Source organism: Larus michahellis, chromosome 17, assembly GCF_964199755.1.
Source record: "Larus michahellis chromosome 17, bLarMic1.1, whole genome shotgun sequence".
Classification (NCBI taxonomy): domain Eukaryota; kingdom Metazoa; phylum Chordata; class Aves; order Charadriiformes; family Laridae; genus Larus; species Larus michahellis.
The window spans coordinates 8574863-8592606 of NC_133912.1; the positions used below are offsets into that span (position 1 = coordinate 8574863).

The 17744-nt window shown below is 61.0% G+C and overlaps 1 protein-coding gene across 2 annotated transcripts in view; it reads left to right on the plus strand.

Annotated features, from left to right (window-relative positions):
- Positions 1-17744, plus strand: part of ZBTB16 (zinc finger and BTB domain containing 16) — a 60653-nt gene that overhangs the window by 12148 nt on the left and 30761 nt on the right. For both annotated transcript variants that reach the window (XM_074560858.1, XM_074560859.1), the window contains exon 3: positions 17489-17586. In XM_074560858.1, coding sequence (XP_074416959.1) covers positions 17489-17586 — 98 coding nt within the window. The remainder of the gene's footprint in view (positions 1-17488; positions 17587-17744) is intronic.

Here is a 17744-nt window from a genome sequence, read left to right on the forward strand (position 1 = left end):
TCTTTTGTGCTGCGACGGCTCATGCGGAAACCACGTTTTCCGCGTAAGTAAGCGGAGGGCGAGAGAAGAGACAGCGGCGACAACGCGAGAACCTGAGCAGCGGCGAGCAGACAAAGAGCGGCCGGACACGGCGAGGTGTCCCCTAGCCTAGGCGGGTCCCGGGTCAGCTCCAGCGCCGAGCCTGGCCCTGGTCCCTTCTGTGATGCTCCTGGTCCCCACAGTGCCCTGCATCCCCCCCTGGTCCCCACGATGCCCTGCATCCCCCCATGATGTGCCTGGTCCCCGTGATGCCCCGCATCACCCCGTGATGTCCCTGGTCCCCGTGATGCCCCGCATCCCCCTGTGATGTGCCTGGTCCCCGTGATGCCCTGCATCCCCCCGTGATGTCCCTGGTCCCCGTGATGCCCTGCATCCCCCCGTGATGTGCCTGGTCCCCACGATGCCCTGCATCCCCCTGTGATGTGCCTGGTCCCCACGATGCCCTGCATCCCCCGTGATGTCCCTGGTCCCCACGATGCTCTGCATCCCCCTGTGATGTCCCTGGTCCCCACGATGCCCTGCATCCCCCCTGATGTGCCTGGTCCCCACGATGCCCTGCATCCCTCTGTGATGTCCCTGGTCCCCACGATGCCCTGCATCCCCCTGTGATGTGCCTGGTCCCCACGATGCCCTGCATCCCCCCGTGATGTCCCTGGTCCCCACGAGTCCCTGGTCCCCGTGATGCCCCACATCCCCCGTGATGCCCCAGCCCTTGTGATGCCCCCCATCCCCCCTGTGATGCCTGGGTCCCCCCATGACGCTGTGGCCCCCCCAGTCCCATGGTCCCTGTGTGTCCCACGGGGGGACTGCTCTGCGGGCAGGCGGGCGCTGGCTGGGGCCGGGGGACCGTGGCCGGGCTGGAAGGCCGCTGGGGTTGCTGCCTCGGGGCATCGCGCTGGGCTGCAGCAGCGATGGTGGGGGCCGCCGCGGGGTCTCGCGCGTGTTTCGTTGCCGTCCCTCCTCTCTGCCGGCTAACGCAGGGTACAGGGCTGGGTGTGTGTCGGGCATGGGGGTCTTTCCTTTGTTACATACGTCGGCTTAATCCTTCCTTGGGTCTGCAGCCGCTCCGATTTTCCCCTGGTGGGGTTTGTGTCACTGTTATTAACTAATGAGCTGATTCTTTTGCCGTTTTTAAATGACTGTATTTTTCCTTCAATGTGAGAAAGGGAAAATGTCTTTTCCTAATAAACGTTATTGAAGGCATGAATTTGCCATTCTTTTGCACAAATGTGCGGATTACCACACTTTTTATTACCAGGACTTGAATTGCTGAATCATGGAAGCGGGGTAATAGGGAATGTTTGCATACACGATGCTGGGAGAAAAGGGCTATTTTGAAAGCTGCTGTAGCGGGCCGGGTTTTTCCCCGACTCAGGACGACGTTGCGCAGAGTGCGGGATGCGTCTTGGCTCAGCAAAGGGCTGATGGACCGTGTCCCCAGGTGGGTGCCGGCCGCCCCCCAAGCGCCATCGCTCTCGCCTGTCGCTGCTGAGGCAGCTCTTCCGCTCCGGTCCGCAGCGCTGGTATTTCCAATTACCTTTGGTCACCCCTCGTACGGCGTCAGCCCCGCGCCGCCGGGGTCAGGCACGACTTAGCTGCGAGTGTCGCCGCGTTAGAAGAAATAATCGTGCCGTCGTCGGAGGGACGGTGAGGATGGATGTTAGTGCCAGCGTCCCACCGGTTTGGAAACAGCATCTCTCCGCCCTCCCCCGGAGTGAACAAACACATCGCGGGCTGCGCCCGTCCTGGTCGCGCAGCCCAGCCCGGGGCTCGGCTCTTGCCCGGGAGATGCCGCAGCCGCCAGTGCTGCGGGTCCCAGCCCCTCTCCGGGTCCGGGGGCTTTTCCCCCGGGGCCCTGCGGAGCCACAGCCCGCTCGGCACTCATTAAACACAGCCAGATCCCTTTGATTCCTCCTGCGGCATCTTCTGCCACATCCTGGCTCCGCAGCCCGGGGTCGGGGGTTTATTATTTTATAGGGGCCATAACGTTTGGAGCGTGTTGTGCGGCGGTGGCCGGCGTGGTCTCCCCACCATCCTCCTCCTCCTCCTCCTCGGGATGCTCTTCGGCACTGACTCAGCATTGCCAACGTTTCGGCGCGCCTTTTGGAAAAGGCGCAATATTTGGGCTAAGGAGCGGTGGTTTTCGCACTGGGTGTATGTTGCTAAGCACGTTCCCCTGCGCGTATAAACTTGTGCCTTTCCGTTAGTAAATAACGTCAGGGAAGTGGGGGGGAAGAGCGGCGTGCCTGTCTGTGTAAGGGCTTGCCTCCACCGTCACCGCCTCCGCCTGCTCCTGTCGGCCGGCAGCCTCGGAAAGATCCGCAGGGAACCAAAGCCCCGGCAAATGCCGGGATTCCCGGCCCGGCTCCGAGCCCATCGCCAAAAGCAGGGAGCGGGAATGGTGCAGAGAATCATTTTCACCCGACAAATTATTGTTCTTGCGAGAGCAGATTTGAAATCTATTTAACTTTTCAGTGTCCCGTACCCCTTTAAATGTTTCAAGTGTATTCTCGCTGATGGGTTACCTTTTCTTTCCCCGCGGGCTATAATTAGTGTCCTTTACACAGAATTGCCTTAGAATTGGATTTGAAGAAGATAAGAATCAAATTACCAGTATTTATCTTGTAAATTCCAAAAGATCTACCGAGAGGCAGCGCATAAAGAGGATTTTTAGAATTTTGTACCCTGAGAACGCAAACCTGCCGTAGGTGCCAGGGTTCCCTCGAGCACCGCGTCTGCCGATGCCCCGGCGCGCGGGAGGCGGCTGGAGGTGCCGGGAGGGGGAGGACGGCGAATTCCCCCGCCGAGGCTCAGCTGGTGACACGCGTTCAGAAGTCGGTGCGTTTCCAGCCCCTGATGGATGGAGAGTTGTGTTTTGGTGGAGACGCGGTGCAGGTGGTGGAGGTTGGGATGCTGCGGTGCCTCCGGGAGGGCAATCGCCTCCTGCTTTAGCTCTCGGGCGGTGGGGGCCGAGCATCCCCTCTGCCCGGGGGGGTTTGTGACGCGGTGGCAGCGTTATCCCAGCCTGGGCGTCTAAAAGAGGCTGATTTGGGTCTTCAGGGCTGGTCCCAGGTGGGCTGGAGGAGAAAAGTCTTCCCAATGCAGCTTTCCCAGGCTCCCTCCCGGCTCTGCCGGGCACGCTCGTGGGTGACAAGGCAAGTCGAGCACCAGAAATGGATGGAGGTAATTTCGGTGGGCTCTGTTTTGACAGAAATTAAGCATCTGAATTTAAATGAAGGAGATGGAGAGCCCGGGCAGCTGAGACTATATTTTCATAGCGTAAACAGTTGCAGAAGAAGATTAATAGCATCTGTGTAAACACTCGGTCGCGGCGGCGAGGGGTGGATTTTTTTTCTAATAGTTGGAAAATCCTAAGGCCGGCTGGAGGCGAGAGCCGCCGTGCCGCCCCTCCTGCTCGCCCGCGGCACGGCGCGTCCGAGCCCCCGCGCGCCTCCCGCCTCCCCGTCCACCCCCCGGTAAATATTTCAGCCGCCCTCAGCCCCGCTCTCCCTCCTCGCAGTAAATTACATATTAAAGTAGCCTGGTAACTGAGCACCGGTTGCCGCGCGATAAGCTCCGGGAAATCGATATGTTTGCCATGTGCCTGCTTGTTTATGACACCTGCCTGCAGAGCAGCTGAGCGATGCCCAGCGTCCCGGGCTGCGCTCCGAGCCCACCGCCGCACCCCCCCGGGTTGCGCTCCGAGCCCACCGCCGCTGCGCTCCGAGCCCACTGCGGCACCCCCCATGCTGCGCCCCCCAGCCGCGGCGCTGCACGCCGAACCCACCCGGCAGCATCCCCTCGCCGGGGGTACGATTTAATGCCAGCGATGATATTTGGTGACGCAGAGCGAGGGGAGGCTGGCAGGGTGAGGGGTGGGGTAGCGTCTCCATCCATCCCCAGGGCTCTCCCCAGCCCCCGCCGCAGGTTTCTGCTCCGCTCCCGTTTGTCACCTGCCCGGAGCAGGGACGGGAGCCGGGTGCGGGGCTTTAAATGCTCATTTCGTGCACTCGGGAAGGGAGGTGGCTGCATAAACAGGTGATGCTTTGCGGGATGAGGTCGGTGCCTTCAGAGCGCGGTGCTGAGGACCCGCCAGCTGCATCCCGGTGCGCAGGGGATGCCCCGAGCCCTCGGCAGCGGAGGCTCCCACCCTACGAGCCCGGTTCAGTTTCGGGACTGGGAGCAGCCGCGAGGTGAGAAAACTCTTCCCCGTGACTCCAGAGCCCCGCGCCTTGAGGGCTTCCCCCGCGCCGAGGGCCAGCCCCTGCCCGCACGCCCTACGCCCGGGGGTTTGGGGTGGGAGCACGTAGAGGGGTGGGTTTTTTTGAGAAAACCCAAAGTTAGCAAGCTGCAGTAATTGACCTTTTGGCCCAGATATGAAGTTGGGAAGCAAAAGACACGGCTTGCAAGATTTCTGTAAAACTGTTGACCTCTCACAAGATTAACTCGGAGATAATAGTAATTATCAACAGATTACGGTGAGTCCAATCGATGGTGAACTTTACCTCCTGCCTAAACCTGAAGGTCGGCGTTTTACTGCAGCAAAGATAACTCCTGCGGGTTTTCACGCCAGCGCGAGCCGCTAACCGTGCCCATACGTAGGAAATCCGTGAACCGAGCGCGTGTGGTTTCCACGGGCTCCTCGGGAGGGGGAAGGGGAGCCACGGGCCGGTGCATCGCGGGGTCTTGCGATGCGGAATCCCCAAGGTGAACTCCGCTGTGGTGCGAGCTGGCTCCCCGGGAGCCCAACCCGCGTCGCAGGCGTCAGCACCGAGGGGCAGCGCCCGACGCCAAAAAGGCACTTTCTCCTCGCCGGGCTTTTAATTGCTTGCTTTCACTTTTTATGTATAAAAGATTGTCCATTTAATTAACTTGAGAATGCAATTTCCAAAACGCTAATGCTTTACACATGACGGCTCTTAAAATAAAAGTAGCGTTGCAGTATTGCGCTGCGCTGCCTCAACCTCCGGCGGCTTGTTTTGGAGAGGAACGATCCCCCCCGGCAGCCGCCTGGTTTTGAGTAGGAATCAAGAAGATTTGGGGCGTTTGATCCGGGGTGTTTACCTTGTTAGCATTTCGGGATCGCGGGAGCAAAGTCTGTGATTCCATCCGTGCCCTTGTCTTTCCCTGGATCTCACCTCTTAGTCTCCAGCCATCGGCACCGGGAGCCGGAGCATCTTCTCCGGGGTGGCCGGGGGGAGTGGGTCGGCGTCGCTCAGCCCCCCAGGGCCAGGGTCCGTCGCGGGCGCTGGGCGACCCCGCGCCACTCGGCGAGCAGGGCTGGAGGGACGGGGCCGCGCTTTGCTGCAGCTCGGGCAAGCAGGTTTGGTTTCTGCAAGCGTCCCTCAAACCCTTTTTGGTTTTTTATGGAGCTGCTTCGTAACAGATGCGCTTTGGGCACGGAGCGCATCCTCGCCGTGACCGCTCGCTCAAAAGCCCCCTGAGGGCCTTTTGGGGTTTGTCGGCTTTGCCCGGGCACCTCCAGGCTGTGCCAGAGGGATGGTGGGGACGCAGCGGAGGCTGGCGAGGTGGAAGGTGGCACGGCTGCTCCAGGTGGCCTCGCCGGCACCTGCCTGCCCTCGCTGGTGCGGGACCCCCAGGTCCCCTCCCCGGGACCCCCGTTAGCGCCGGCAAGCTCCGGCACCGACTCTCCTGGGCTGCTTCTGCTGCCGAAGGGGGATTTTACCGCCGGCTGTGGGGAAACCACCCCTCCTTCCCCCCCCTCGGCATTAACGCGTGCCTTTCCCCCCGATCGCAGCCAGGAAACCTGGTGGGAACTCTGAGGCAAGTCGCTGGGTTTGTTGTTAAAAACCTGCACGCACACCACCCCCCACCACCCCCCCTTTTTTTTTTTTTCCCCCTTTTTTTTTTGCAGCTTAGAAACCTCTCTTTGTGGCAGAAGGCTGGGAGGGTTTGAATACCACATCCAGGCGTAGGAGGCTGACTGAGACCATACGGCTTTATCATTCATTAATTCCTGTGCTCATTCATCCCCCTATTTAAACTTCTCTGTAAAGACGGGAGCTACAGATGGTCTTTTGGTACCCGCTTTAGCCTGCAGACCTCGGCCCCGACAAAGGGGTACAGAGGGAGCAGCAGAGTGTACAAAATATTTCCAACCATTAGAAATCGAGGTCTCATTCACCGGCGGCTCCTGTTTTGAAAGCGAATTTATGCGAGAGCATCATAACCCGCCAAACGGGGCATTGCCAAGAGTCGGCCTTAATTGACGGGCAAGCATTAGCCGCCGTTCTGCTGGCCGTAAGTGCGCGTTAGAAACCGGAGGAGCAGCAGCGTTTCTTTAGCTGCGTCTTTGCTTTTGTGTTGCGTGATGCAAAACTCGGCTTGCCCCGCCGACGGGCCAACTCCCTGACGAAGGGAAACGAGATCGCTTTTTTTGCCTGCGTTATTTTGATGCCAGATCGCCATTATCGTTCTTCTATAAGAGCTCGTTAGCGTTAGGGCCCTCCCGGCATCACGAGGTGGGAAATGGTAACCCAGAGGGTGCTTCGCGGGGGTGCTGGTGTTCGGGCGTCCCCTGGTACCTCGGGCTGGCCGGTGGTTTTCTCCTTGCACAGCGGCCGCCGCGTTCCCCATTTGGGATTTGTTGGGTTTACGTGTGGCTGCGGTGACGTGCTGGAGGTGGGGGGCTCGGTGTAACACTGGCGTGAGCCCGAATTGCCGCGGGGGAGCGGAGTCCCGGGGGAGCAGGGGATGCTGAGGGCCCGCGCCGTCCCCGTGCTCCCCCTTCTTTTCCCCCCCTGAGGTTCCCGGGGGATGCCTGGGGATGCCGGCGGGCCGGGATGCGCCCCGTGGACCGGTGCCTGTCCCGGCTGCTGGGTGGCCCACGGGCAGCCCCGTGCGTGCCCAGAATACTTCCCCCCAGGGTGGGATACGTCCGGGAACCCCGGCTACCGTAAAGATCCTCCTCCCGCTCCCTGGCCAGCCCGCTGGAGGAAGAGGCAGTGACGCCCGGTGGGGAGACCCTGGGAAGCCTCCCCTCCTCCTGCCGTCGCGGCGGGTCTGGGGGGCTTGCGAGTGCGCCCCTTGGCAGAGGAGGAATTGCCGGTCCCACCGGCTATTCGGGGAGCTGCTGGGGGGCACACGGGGTGTTTCCTACATAAGAAGCCCGGCTGCCCGCCGCCGAGGGGCTCCAAGCCCGGCCGGCTGCGCTCCGTCCTCTCCGCAGGAAAGTTGGGACCAAAAGTTTTCTCGTGGCAAAACCGAATTCTGCGATCTCGTTTTTACACATGCTGTGCTTAAATATTAGCACCAATTGAGCAAATTGCCTTTTAACTGCTTTTATTTGCTTTCATTAGCGGTATAATTTAAAAGCTCCCGAATTTGCATGGAACCTGTTGTGCACGTCGGGGAGGGGGGGTGGGGCTGCACATCAGTGAATTAATGGTGGGCAAGGCTCCTCGGAGGGGTCCCGGGGCTCCAGGACGGCTCAGCGCCGCCCGCGCTGCCGGGTTTGGGACGCCGCGTACTTTTGGCCGGGGCCGGGGGGAGCGGAGCGTGCCGTCAGGGCTGGCGTCCCGCTCCTAACTTGGCTCGCCCGGAAGGGATTTATTTATTTTTTCAGCGAAAACATGTTGTAGGCTGAGCAAAACTAATTACGGAGAGCTGAAGGCAGCGTTCTTCCTATTAAAGCGCCAGCGCTTAAGCTGATGCGGGAAGGAAAAAAAATAAAGGAGAAAGTTGCCGGTCCCATGCGCCCCATCCCCATCCTGGGGCACGACACTGCCCGCGGCCAGCGACACCTGCCCACGGTGTTCTTCCGTGAGGTGACGAGTTTCCAGCGTGATTTTGGCAGCGGCCGCTCGCTCCCCTCCCCACAGATGTTTGGGGGGGGGGTTGGGGAGCAAAGCCAATGCAGCCGCGGCAGAGGCGATGCGGCAGCCCCCCGTGCCATGCCCTGCCAGCAGCTCCGCCGGGGTGCGGGCTGCCCCAGCTCTTCGGACACCTCCCACTTCCATAGTCCTTCCCGAAAAGCAGGTTTTCCATAGGAGGGTTTCGCTGTCGGATGGACAGCGACGGCCTCGGTCCAAGCCCCCCCCGTCCCAGCCATCCGCACGGACGCTGTCCCGCTCCGACCGGGCTCCGTTCTCCGGAGTAGTAAATCGTGCCTCTGAACCGCTGGTCGTAAGCATTTTGTGTCCCCACCGGGGAGCTGGGTGGAAAACCGGGCGTTCTGCACGAACAGCCTGGCTGAAAGCGCTCGTTGTTCTCCGGGCGGCCCTCCCCGCGTTCCCAGTGATCCTGGTCTTTGCCATGGTCAGAGCATCCCGGGGGGCACTCGGCATTTCCAAGAGGAGGGAAGGGCTGGACGAAACGCTCCTGGTTTTGGAATATGTGTCTGGCTCGCGCGTTTGCAAGGGGAGCAGCTGGTACCTGGGGGCTTTGGTGTGCCGGTGGCTCCCGGTGCCCAGGCTCCGGCGGCGTGACCCCAGCCCACGCAAACCAAAAGCCAGCCAGACGCGTGGGTGCCGTCACACTGCGCGGCATCGCCGGCAGCAGCGCCCCGGCCCTCTGCCTGGTGCGGGACCCTCCGCGGGAGCCCTGCAGGGATGCTCCGCGGCTGGTGCCGGTTATCGATGCCCGTGCCGGAGGAGACCCTGGCCGTGGCAGGGTCTGGCAGACCCAGCTCGCCGTCCCCGGGCTGCGGCACCTCCGAGTGGCTGCTCCCACTGCCACCGCCTTGCCCTGGGCGCTCCGGGCTCTCACCGGGGCCCGGCACGGTCCAGATGCGTTAATTTACTGGCTTGACAAGGTGCGTAATGTTCATCTCCCAGCTTCTAATTGGAAATAATTAGTTCTTTGTCAGCCCTGTGAACTCCCGAGGAGGCGGCGCGAGCCCGGGCAGAGGGCAGGAGGAGACCGGGCTGGGGTCGGGAGAAGCCTTTCCTGGGAATCCTTGCGGAGCGCGGTGTTTTCAGCCTGTCCCAGGGCATCTCTCTGTGCCGGAGAAGGGCTGCGTAGCAGCCGGGTGTTAAGGTTTCATTAATCAAAGACACTTCCACTGCCCCTTTACAGCAACACAACTGCCGCGCCTGTCCCTGCCTGACAGCTCCCTCATTCATCTTCCCGGGGAAGGAGGGGGGACCCGCTGCCGCGCTCCCCGCTCCCGCCGCGCGTCTCGGGTGCCAGCGGCGTGTGCGTCGGGGAGGGTCAGCCCCGGGCCTGGCGGGGCTCTACGTGGGGGCAGGTGTTACCCCTGCGCCCGCGAAACGCCCCGGGGAGAATCGCTGCTTTGCAGGAGTGGGGGTTCGGCCGTCGCCAGCCTTCGTCCCGAGGCGGGGGGTGTCGCGCCTTCTGTGAGAGTGTACCGAGGGGGGGACCGCGGGCAGCCCTCGCGGGGCTCTGGCAGGTCGGTGCCCTCGCATCCTTCCCAGGCTTTTCCAGCACGGCTGGGGGGGATGCTTCGGGAGGCTCACCGGGAGCGGCGAGACGAGGTTTGCACGGCAGCAAAGGCGAGACTCCCCCCCGCAGCCTGCGGCTCTTCCCACCCCCCCCCGCCGGGGGAGGCACCTCTGCCGATCCCCAAAATCCCGGCGTGGGACCTGCTCGTGCGGCCAGCGGCTGCGTCCTGGGGGGCTGCAGCCTGAAACCCCCCCGGGAGGGAACGGTGCGGCACACGGAGCCCGGCAGCGGCGGGTTGCAATTGGGCATCCTTAATTCTAGCTGCAAAACCACAATATTTGGGAGTCGCTAATAATAAGAAAGGGTTTTCATCAAAGCACTTTATTCGTCTGTGTGCTGACATCTGGAGAGCGGAGATAGATATTTTCCTTAAGACTGTATTTCCAAGCCATGAGCTCTTCCCTGGCTGTTAATTAATCCTTTGTAGTTTAGCGACTGATGAAATCATGACTCTATGAAATTTTAATCCTTGCGCTGTATAGGCACAACCGACATTATCAGAGGACCCCAGGTGTGTGCTTCAAATTAGTTTGTTGAATCTCTTGCATATTTGATTACCTTATAAAACTCCTCGGGATCTGGGCCGCTCGCTGGAAGGACGGCGTTTGCCTGGGCTTTGTGCCCGATCCCGGGCGGTACCCGGCCGGGCTGGTGGCAGCCAGGGAGGGGGGCACCGCCGCCATCATCAGCGCCGTCTCGGTGAGGAGGGGAGCGGTGCTCTGCCGCGGATTTGTTTCCTCAGGCAGGAGGGACCCGAAGGAGCTGGCGGGGAGGGGAGACACCGGCACCCCCCTGGGGGGAGAAACAGGGCTGGGAGAAGAGGATGCTGCGCAAAACCTGCTGGGAAGATCAAACTGAGCGTAGCAGGGATGTAACGGCGCCGGGGGGGATGTGAGGACGTCCCCCCAGCCCCGCTGCCCGCTGGGGGCTCTCCCCACTCCCTGGAGGTGAGCCCAGCCCGGGGAAGGGGCTCAGCGCCGCGGGTATCACCCTGTGCTGACGCGCGTCCAGCCTCCTCCCTGCCGTCGGGGCGCCGGAGAGTGGGAAGTGAAACAGAAATCCCCCTCCCCTGAAACTCCCCCTTATTTCAGCTGTTCTTTGCTCCAGCCTCCCATTGGCGTCTCCGCTCTCCCCGCTTTTGGCTCCCTGGGGACTTTCGCCATCTCGGGGCCCCGGGAGCCGCAGGCTCCCTCGTCCCCGGGGAGGATTGCCTGGACCGTCCCGGGATGGTCCCATCGCCCGATGCCGAACGCTCTCCCCGTGTCCTGACCACCCCCTACGGTCAGGAGGAACGGGGGGCCACCGCGCGTGGACTGCGCTGGTGCTCCAACGGCACACGTGCTGCTAAGGAAACCAGATGATGAATGTATTTTTAAACTTGGAATCCATGAACCGCTTATTATTTCTGAATTAGGAATCAAAACATGTGAATAATCGCGCCGCTGCTGCGGCAGATGTACTCGGCGCTAAGGTCACTTTGCTTTTTTGTCGAAATTTGGTATTATTTTTAAGAATAAGTTCCGGCGGGGCTGTGCCTGGCGCCTCTGTCACCCGTGCCGCGTTTGCCGAGCGTCCCGGCGGCAGCGGGTGCGATGCCCAGCGTGGGGTCGATGCCGCCCGGGGACGCGCACGCTCCTCGCCCCGCTCCCCGTGCCGGTGTCAACCAGCTGCCCGAAGAACTTTGGACAGCTGAATTAGCGCCGGTTATTCTGAGCGGGACTGCGTGTGTTGCGACGCATTAACCTCTCGGCGCCCGCGCTCCCGCGGCAGCGTGACAGCTTGGAATTTTTTGGGTGGGTCGTGAGTGTTGGCAGCGGGGCAGCAGAGATGGGGGGGCTGTTCCCTGGGCCGGCGGCACCCGCTGCCACCCGGTACCTTCAGCACCGACGGCACCGTGCCGCGGCTGCATCCCACATCCCCTTCTGAAACCCCGCGTGGTCCGGCCACGCCATCTGGGATGCGTCCGATGGCTTCCCGTCCATGCTCATCCCGTCCAGTGCCAGCCCCCCAAGTGCCCCTGGACCCAGGTGGGCAGGGACGAGGTGCGGGGGCTGAGATGCACCAAGGGAGCCCCGGGGGCATCATCCATCCCGGGAAATCCCGCGCAGTAACGATTATTGAGGACTAACGCAGGTGCCCGGGGGTGCTGCCCCTTGGCAGCGTTTAGCAGCAGTGCTGTGGGCAGGGGCCGCAGGGAGATTTCAGATGCGCTTTTGGCGTCGGCTGCTGGTGTTTTGTGCAAGGTGAGGGAAAACGGAGGGAGGGATCCTTTCCTCGGCTTCTTTGGAAAGGGGAAGCGTTGGCATCGTGCTGAAATGATGTCACACCACAGCATCTGGTGAAAGCTCATGAATTAGCTCATGGTAAATATAAATATTGTCCGGGCAGGGAGTTTTAGTGCTCTCTATTGATAGCTATTCCTCCTCCTCCCCCCCCCCCGATTTTTTTTTTAAGTTCAGAAATAGTACAATCTTTATTTCCAGCTCCTGTAAGATTTATTTCATTATTTTTTTTTAGGAGCGGCGGTGGTTTGAGGGCAGGTTTGGGTTGGGTTTTTCTTTTTTCCTTCTTAATTTATTAGACGGAAAGAAAGGTCTCGGCTCCCTTCCCCCTTCCCCGTGCCCTTAATAGCTCTCCCTGCTATTTCAGTCGGCGGAGCGGTGACTGTGCAGGAGCCCCGTGTCCCCAGCGCCGCGTCCCGCGCCAGCTCCGCTGTCACCCGGCCTCGTAAATAACCGCCCGGGGAGGGGGAAGTCGCCCCCTCGGCCGCACGGGTGTCAAACCCTTTCGGGAGGGTGTCCGAGGCGGCTTTTGCAGGCGGCTTGCTGCCCGCTGACCTTGGCTTTCCGCGAGATCCCCGCCGCACGCGAGACGTGGCACCTCCGTCTCGATAAAGCAGATCAGGGGGTGGATTGATTTTTCGTATCGATTTACGCGGGCGAGGGAGGCGCGCGGGTGGGAACTGGGGGGACAGGGAGGGCTTGCGCTGGGTTATTCGGGGGGGGTGAAGCGGTGGGGGTGCCGGTTTGCCATCCCGCGTGGCGCAGGGATGCGCCGGCCGGCAGCCCCCCCTCCGCCGGGGCACCGCGGCCCTCGCCCGCTGGAAATAAAATCAGAAGGCGCCTATAAAACTCCGTTATTGCTGCGGCACAAAGTTGGAACCGCTTGAGGTTTCTGCTCCCTGGCTCTCGCGCGCGGCAATGAATATTTTATAGGAAAGGAAATACTTAGCGTCTGAGGCTTTTTATAGCCCTGCTGCTCCCGCGGGTGGGAACTGCCCCCTCGCCCGACGCAGCTCCGGCGTGGGACTGAGCCCCCGCAGCAGCATCCCGGGGAAATGCCATGGCACAGGGGGAGATGCGGCGGAACGGGGGCAAAATGCAACGGGAGGGGGGGAAACGCAGCAAAATGGGGGCGAAATGCCCCAGGATGCGGGTCAAATGCCGCGGGGTAGGGGGAAATGCAGTGAAATGGGGGCAAAGTGCCGCGGGGCGGTGGGAAATGCCATGGGACAGGGGAAGCGCCACCGGATGAGGGTCTCGAGCTGTCGCACGGCCATCAGGAGGTGCCGGGAAAGCCACTGCAGAACGCACGAGGACAGATTTCCGCCTGTGCCGTTCACTTTCCAGCCAGCGCACGGCTCCGAGTGTTGCGCCGATGTGTCTTTTTGTCTTACTTTTGCCTTACGAGGACCGTGAGGTATCGCTCGCGTCGCGCCAGCCCCGCGACTCCCCCGCCGTGTTGGAACCAGCTGCCGAAGCGCGGCCCCCGGGGGGGGCTGCGGGCAGCGGCGTGGGGGCTCGGCAGCCCCTTGGGCTGGCGTCCCCGGGCAAAACCCCGCCGCGCCGGGCCCTTCCCGGGGCTGTTGCCGGTCCCCGGTAGCCCTGTGCCCTGCCAGGCTGCGCCCCGGCCCGCGGATGACAAAGTGCCCTTTGGTTAATTGCAGACCGGATCGCCTGGAGTTAAAAGTTCTGATTTATACGACTCTGGCTCTAACTGCTCAATAACACGGGCCCGTAATCTACTTTCATTTCAAACAGAAGGGTGATTTATGGGGCAGCATGCCGCTTTAGCTCAGAAATGAGGTGTTCAACATATGCTCTGTTGACATAAATTTGGAATTTATCGCTCCTGTCAAAACTGCCTGTTGGACAAAGGTGCGCATTAAGGTAATAAATGGCTCGGAATAGTTTTCTGTCAAATTTCCTAACCATTGTATTCACTCTGTTTGAGGGGAAAAATATACACTTAAAAGTAATCAAACGGCCAGAAGCCACGCGTCTCGTTCGGCGCGGAGGGGAGGGGGTCTCCTTCCCGCTTCCCAAGAGGGGCGGCGGGGAGGGGCCGGGACACCGCAGCCCCTGAAATAAAAGCAGCAGAAGGCGGTTTTCTGCAGGTTTTTAGGTGGCCGGAGCCGGAGTTTGCTTGTGGTGGGCCAGCCGCGGTGGTCTGTGGTGCCGGGGCTGCGTCGGTACCCGCGTTCCCCGGGACGCTCCATCGAGCCCCTGCATCCCCAAGGATGCTCCATCAAACCCCCGTGTCCCCAAGGACGCTCCGCTGGGCCCCCGCGTCCCCAAGGATGCTCCGTCGAGCCCCCGCGTCCCCCGGGAGTGGGCAGCGGCGTTTGCCACCGATCCCGGCCCTTTCACACAAAGCACCCTGTGGGGAAAACTCATAATTTTTACACCGCGCGGTCTCGCTGGAATCGCCGGCCCTTTGAAGTGCTTTTTGCGGGGCATTTACAGGCCTTTTTAATTACCGGCAGCTTGCGAGGGGCCAGCCTCCCGCCCGGCTTTTGTTTGCCGGAGCCGGGCGGGGAGGGGGGGGTCGCCCCTCGGTGGGTCCTACCCCCCCCCGGAGAGCCCCTCGCCAAACTCTGCGCCGGGACTCGCTCCGGGAGGTTGGTCCCAGCCCCAGGATGCCACCGGAGCATCCTCGCCGTGCCGGAGCATCCTCCGGCCATATTTCACTGCCGGGGGGGAGCTTTGGCCAGTGCTCCTCGAGCAGGAATTACAGAGGAAAATCGTCTTTTGAGAAAAAAGCGGCGATTTCCCCACTTGCCGCTGCTCTCCATCCCACGAGCGTCGTCTCGGCTCATTTGCTGGTGGGGACCTTGCAGGAGAACATGACGCGTGGAGCGTAATTTCAGCGTCAGATTGGAATAATAAAGCACGCTTTATGTTTTTGCACGCGGGTTGGGGCAGCGTCGCCGCACAGTGATGGATTTTAACGTCCTCAACCTCTCCCCCCGCTTTCTAGAGGCGCAACTTTAGAAGCACGTATTGATCTTTCCCCTCAGATCTTAACAGCCCCAGCAGCCGTAATACCTTGCTTACATCTGCCAGGTTTTTGTGCAGTTTTGCAACATCTCCTTAATCCGGCGAGCAGAAATAGAACATTTCAATCATATTTTGCTACCGGGAAACCGAGCAGATAAAGCGCTTTAAGACCTTGTTGAAAGGGACCGTGCAAGATGGTGCGCGATAAGATCGTCCTATAAGCAGGCACCGAATGGAAAACTTTTGTTGCCGCTGAAATTTGTTGATAGAGATATTGCGAGTAAATTACTCGGCGCGTTAAAACAATGCGGAGGGGGCGCAAGGAGGGGAAACGGCAGCGCCCGGAGCCCGAGGGAGACGCGGGTTTCCAGCTCCTGTCTTTTCCCCTCTCCCTGCTGGGCTCCGTGCTGGTTTTGCCGGTGTTTCGGCGGGTTTGGGCGACGCAGAGAAAGGAAACTTGTCCTCTTGTTTCCCCTCTGCGTCTCGAGACTCACTTTAGAAAAAAAAAAAAACCCCAAACCTCGCAAGTTTTACCCGAACTAATTATCCAATTACGCTTTAATTCACTGCAAAGGCGCCGCGGCCTCCGCGAGGCGGGCGCCGCAGCGCTGGCACGGGGGACGCTGCGCTCCTCCTGACAAAGCGGTTTAAACCCGGCGTTAAGTGCAGAAGCGAGCTCAGCCCCGGCCGGGAAGTGTGACAGGCGTGTCCCTCATTAAAAATGCAAAACGAGAAGGCTGTCACTTATTTAGCTGACTTCTTGGCAGCAGAAGTCTGTCAGGAGGCTGGTGCTTTATTTATTTTTGCGAGGCGGATAAATCCTCTGGATTGTAAACCTTCTTGGCCTGAATTCGTGCGTGACTCCTAATCCTCCGCCATGACACAGTGAATTCAGGACAAGCCTGATTAATAATTACATTATACAGCAAAGTTGAGAGGTGAAACCAGCTCCCGCTCCCTCCTCTCCGCTCCCTTCCCGCTCCGTGGCCTTTGCTCGGTGCGGAACGTCGCGGGGTCTCCTCCCGCCCTCCGGCCCCTCTGGCGTTGCTGTGGGGCAGGATGCGCGTCAGAATGTGCGTCGGGATGCGGGGCAGGATGCAGGATGGGATGCGGGGTGGGAAGCGGATGGGATGCAGGGCGGGATGCGCACTGGACGCGAGTTGGGATGTGGGGCCGTCTGCTGCGCACACTCGTGAGGGAACCAGACCCCGTGCGCCCTGGCTGGGGTCTCCGGGCTCCCTGCGGATGGCAGGGATGCTCCTGCTGGGGCTCGGTGCAGCAGCAGCTTCACGCCAGTAAAACTCGGGAGGGAATAAAGCTCACGCCCAGGAAAATCTCCCCCCACCCCGGGCTGAGCGCAGAAGGCGAGCGGTCCGAGCCCGGCCGGGGCCGAGCCCTCCCGCGGGAGCGGCAGAGGGAGGAGGGCTGGGCGTCCAGCCCCGGACAAGACCGTTTCTGTTTTGTCTTTGGCAACAAGGCAATAAAAATACGCTGGTCTTGTTGCAGAGTGATGATAAATGGTGGATGCGAGCAGAGGTCGGCACGCAGCGATTTGCTGTGTGACTCCTCAAACACATACAAATACTTCTCTGTTTACAGCATCCGATGTTGAAACTTTGCACGTGCCGCTGCCGCGAGCCCGCCCCGGCCGTGGGTACGAAGGGCTCGCAGGAGCCGCGGCGTGGCTGGCTACGGAGGCCTCGCAGGAGCTGGGAGCGCCTGTGGCTCGGGGGGGGGTTATCGGCGCTGCTCCCACCCGCAGAGCCGGGTCGCTTTGCAAAAGCATCCATGTACCGCCAGCACATGGCGAAATACAGCCACGAGCAGCCGTGCCAGGCGTTTGGGGTGCTGCGTGACGTCCCCCCGGCGCTGTGGGGGAGCCACCCTTGGATGCTGCTCTGCCAGGGGGGGAGCGGGGCTGGGAGGGGTTGCCCTGGGCCGGCAGTGACGGCTCGTGGGGCAGGGTGGGCTTGGGCAATATTCCTGCCCAGGTCTGTGCAAACGCCGCCCGCTAAAGGGGCTCCCACCTGCGGGGGGTTGTTGCTACCCAAAGCCGGAGGGAGCATCACCGTCCCCGCGGCAGAGAGACGGGGATAACGCGGGCCTGGCCGCGGTGGCCGAGCATCGCGATGGCAGAGGGGGGAGATGCCGTGCCCGGCGCCCGCGGCGGGGGGTGGGAGCGGGGCTGCGGGCGGGAGGCTGTGCAGCACCGCGGCGGCGCTGAGCCCGGCCTCGCCGTGCCAGGAAACGCTGAGTGGCACGTTTCCTGTTTGCAGCTGCTGGTTACGATTTGCTTGTGATTTGTGGCACGCCGAATTGGGATGGAAACTGGGATTCGGTCAGAAATGCTTCCAAACAACCTCTCAATTTCATTTTAATTTTTTTTTTTTTTTTTTTGGAGTACAGTACCGTTTTCAAAAGCGCCCCGGGGCATAAGGAAGAAGTTTGCCAGAAGTTTGCCAAAACACACTTTGCATTAAGTCTAGAGTTCAGATCTATTTGGCTTATTAAAAGAATCCGACTGTAGTCACGATAACGAACATTAAGCTGGAGAAGGTGATCTCGTCCGTGCTGGGGGGGTCACGCAGGGCCTCCCGCCCGTGCCCTTCCCACAGGCCTTCTCCAGGCAGAACCGAGCGCGGGCGATGCGTCGGTTGGGTGAAGTAAGGGGAAGTTTCGGGCGTTATTTCGGATAACCTTTCCCCCGGGCGCAGCAGGACTAACCCCCCCTCTGTCTTCTCCCCTAGGAAGCTGCACAGCGGGATGAAGACGTACGGATGCGAGCTGTGCGGGAAGCGGTTCCTGGACAGTTTGCGGCTGCGAATGCACTTACTGGCTCACTCAGGTGGGTTGGGGGGACGCTGGGGGAGGGACGGGGGGAACGCTGGGGGTCAGGACGGGGGGATGCTCTCCGCACCCACCCCGAGACGCTGTGGCCACCCGGCTCGCGCATCTCCTCTGCCCTTCCCAGCACGGCACATCGCGAACTTCTTCTCCAGTTGC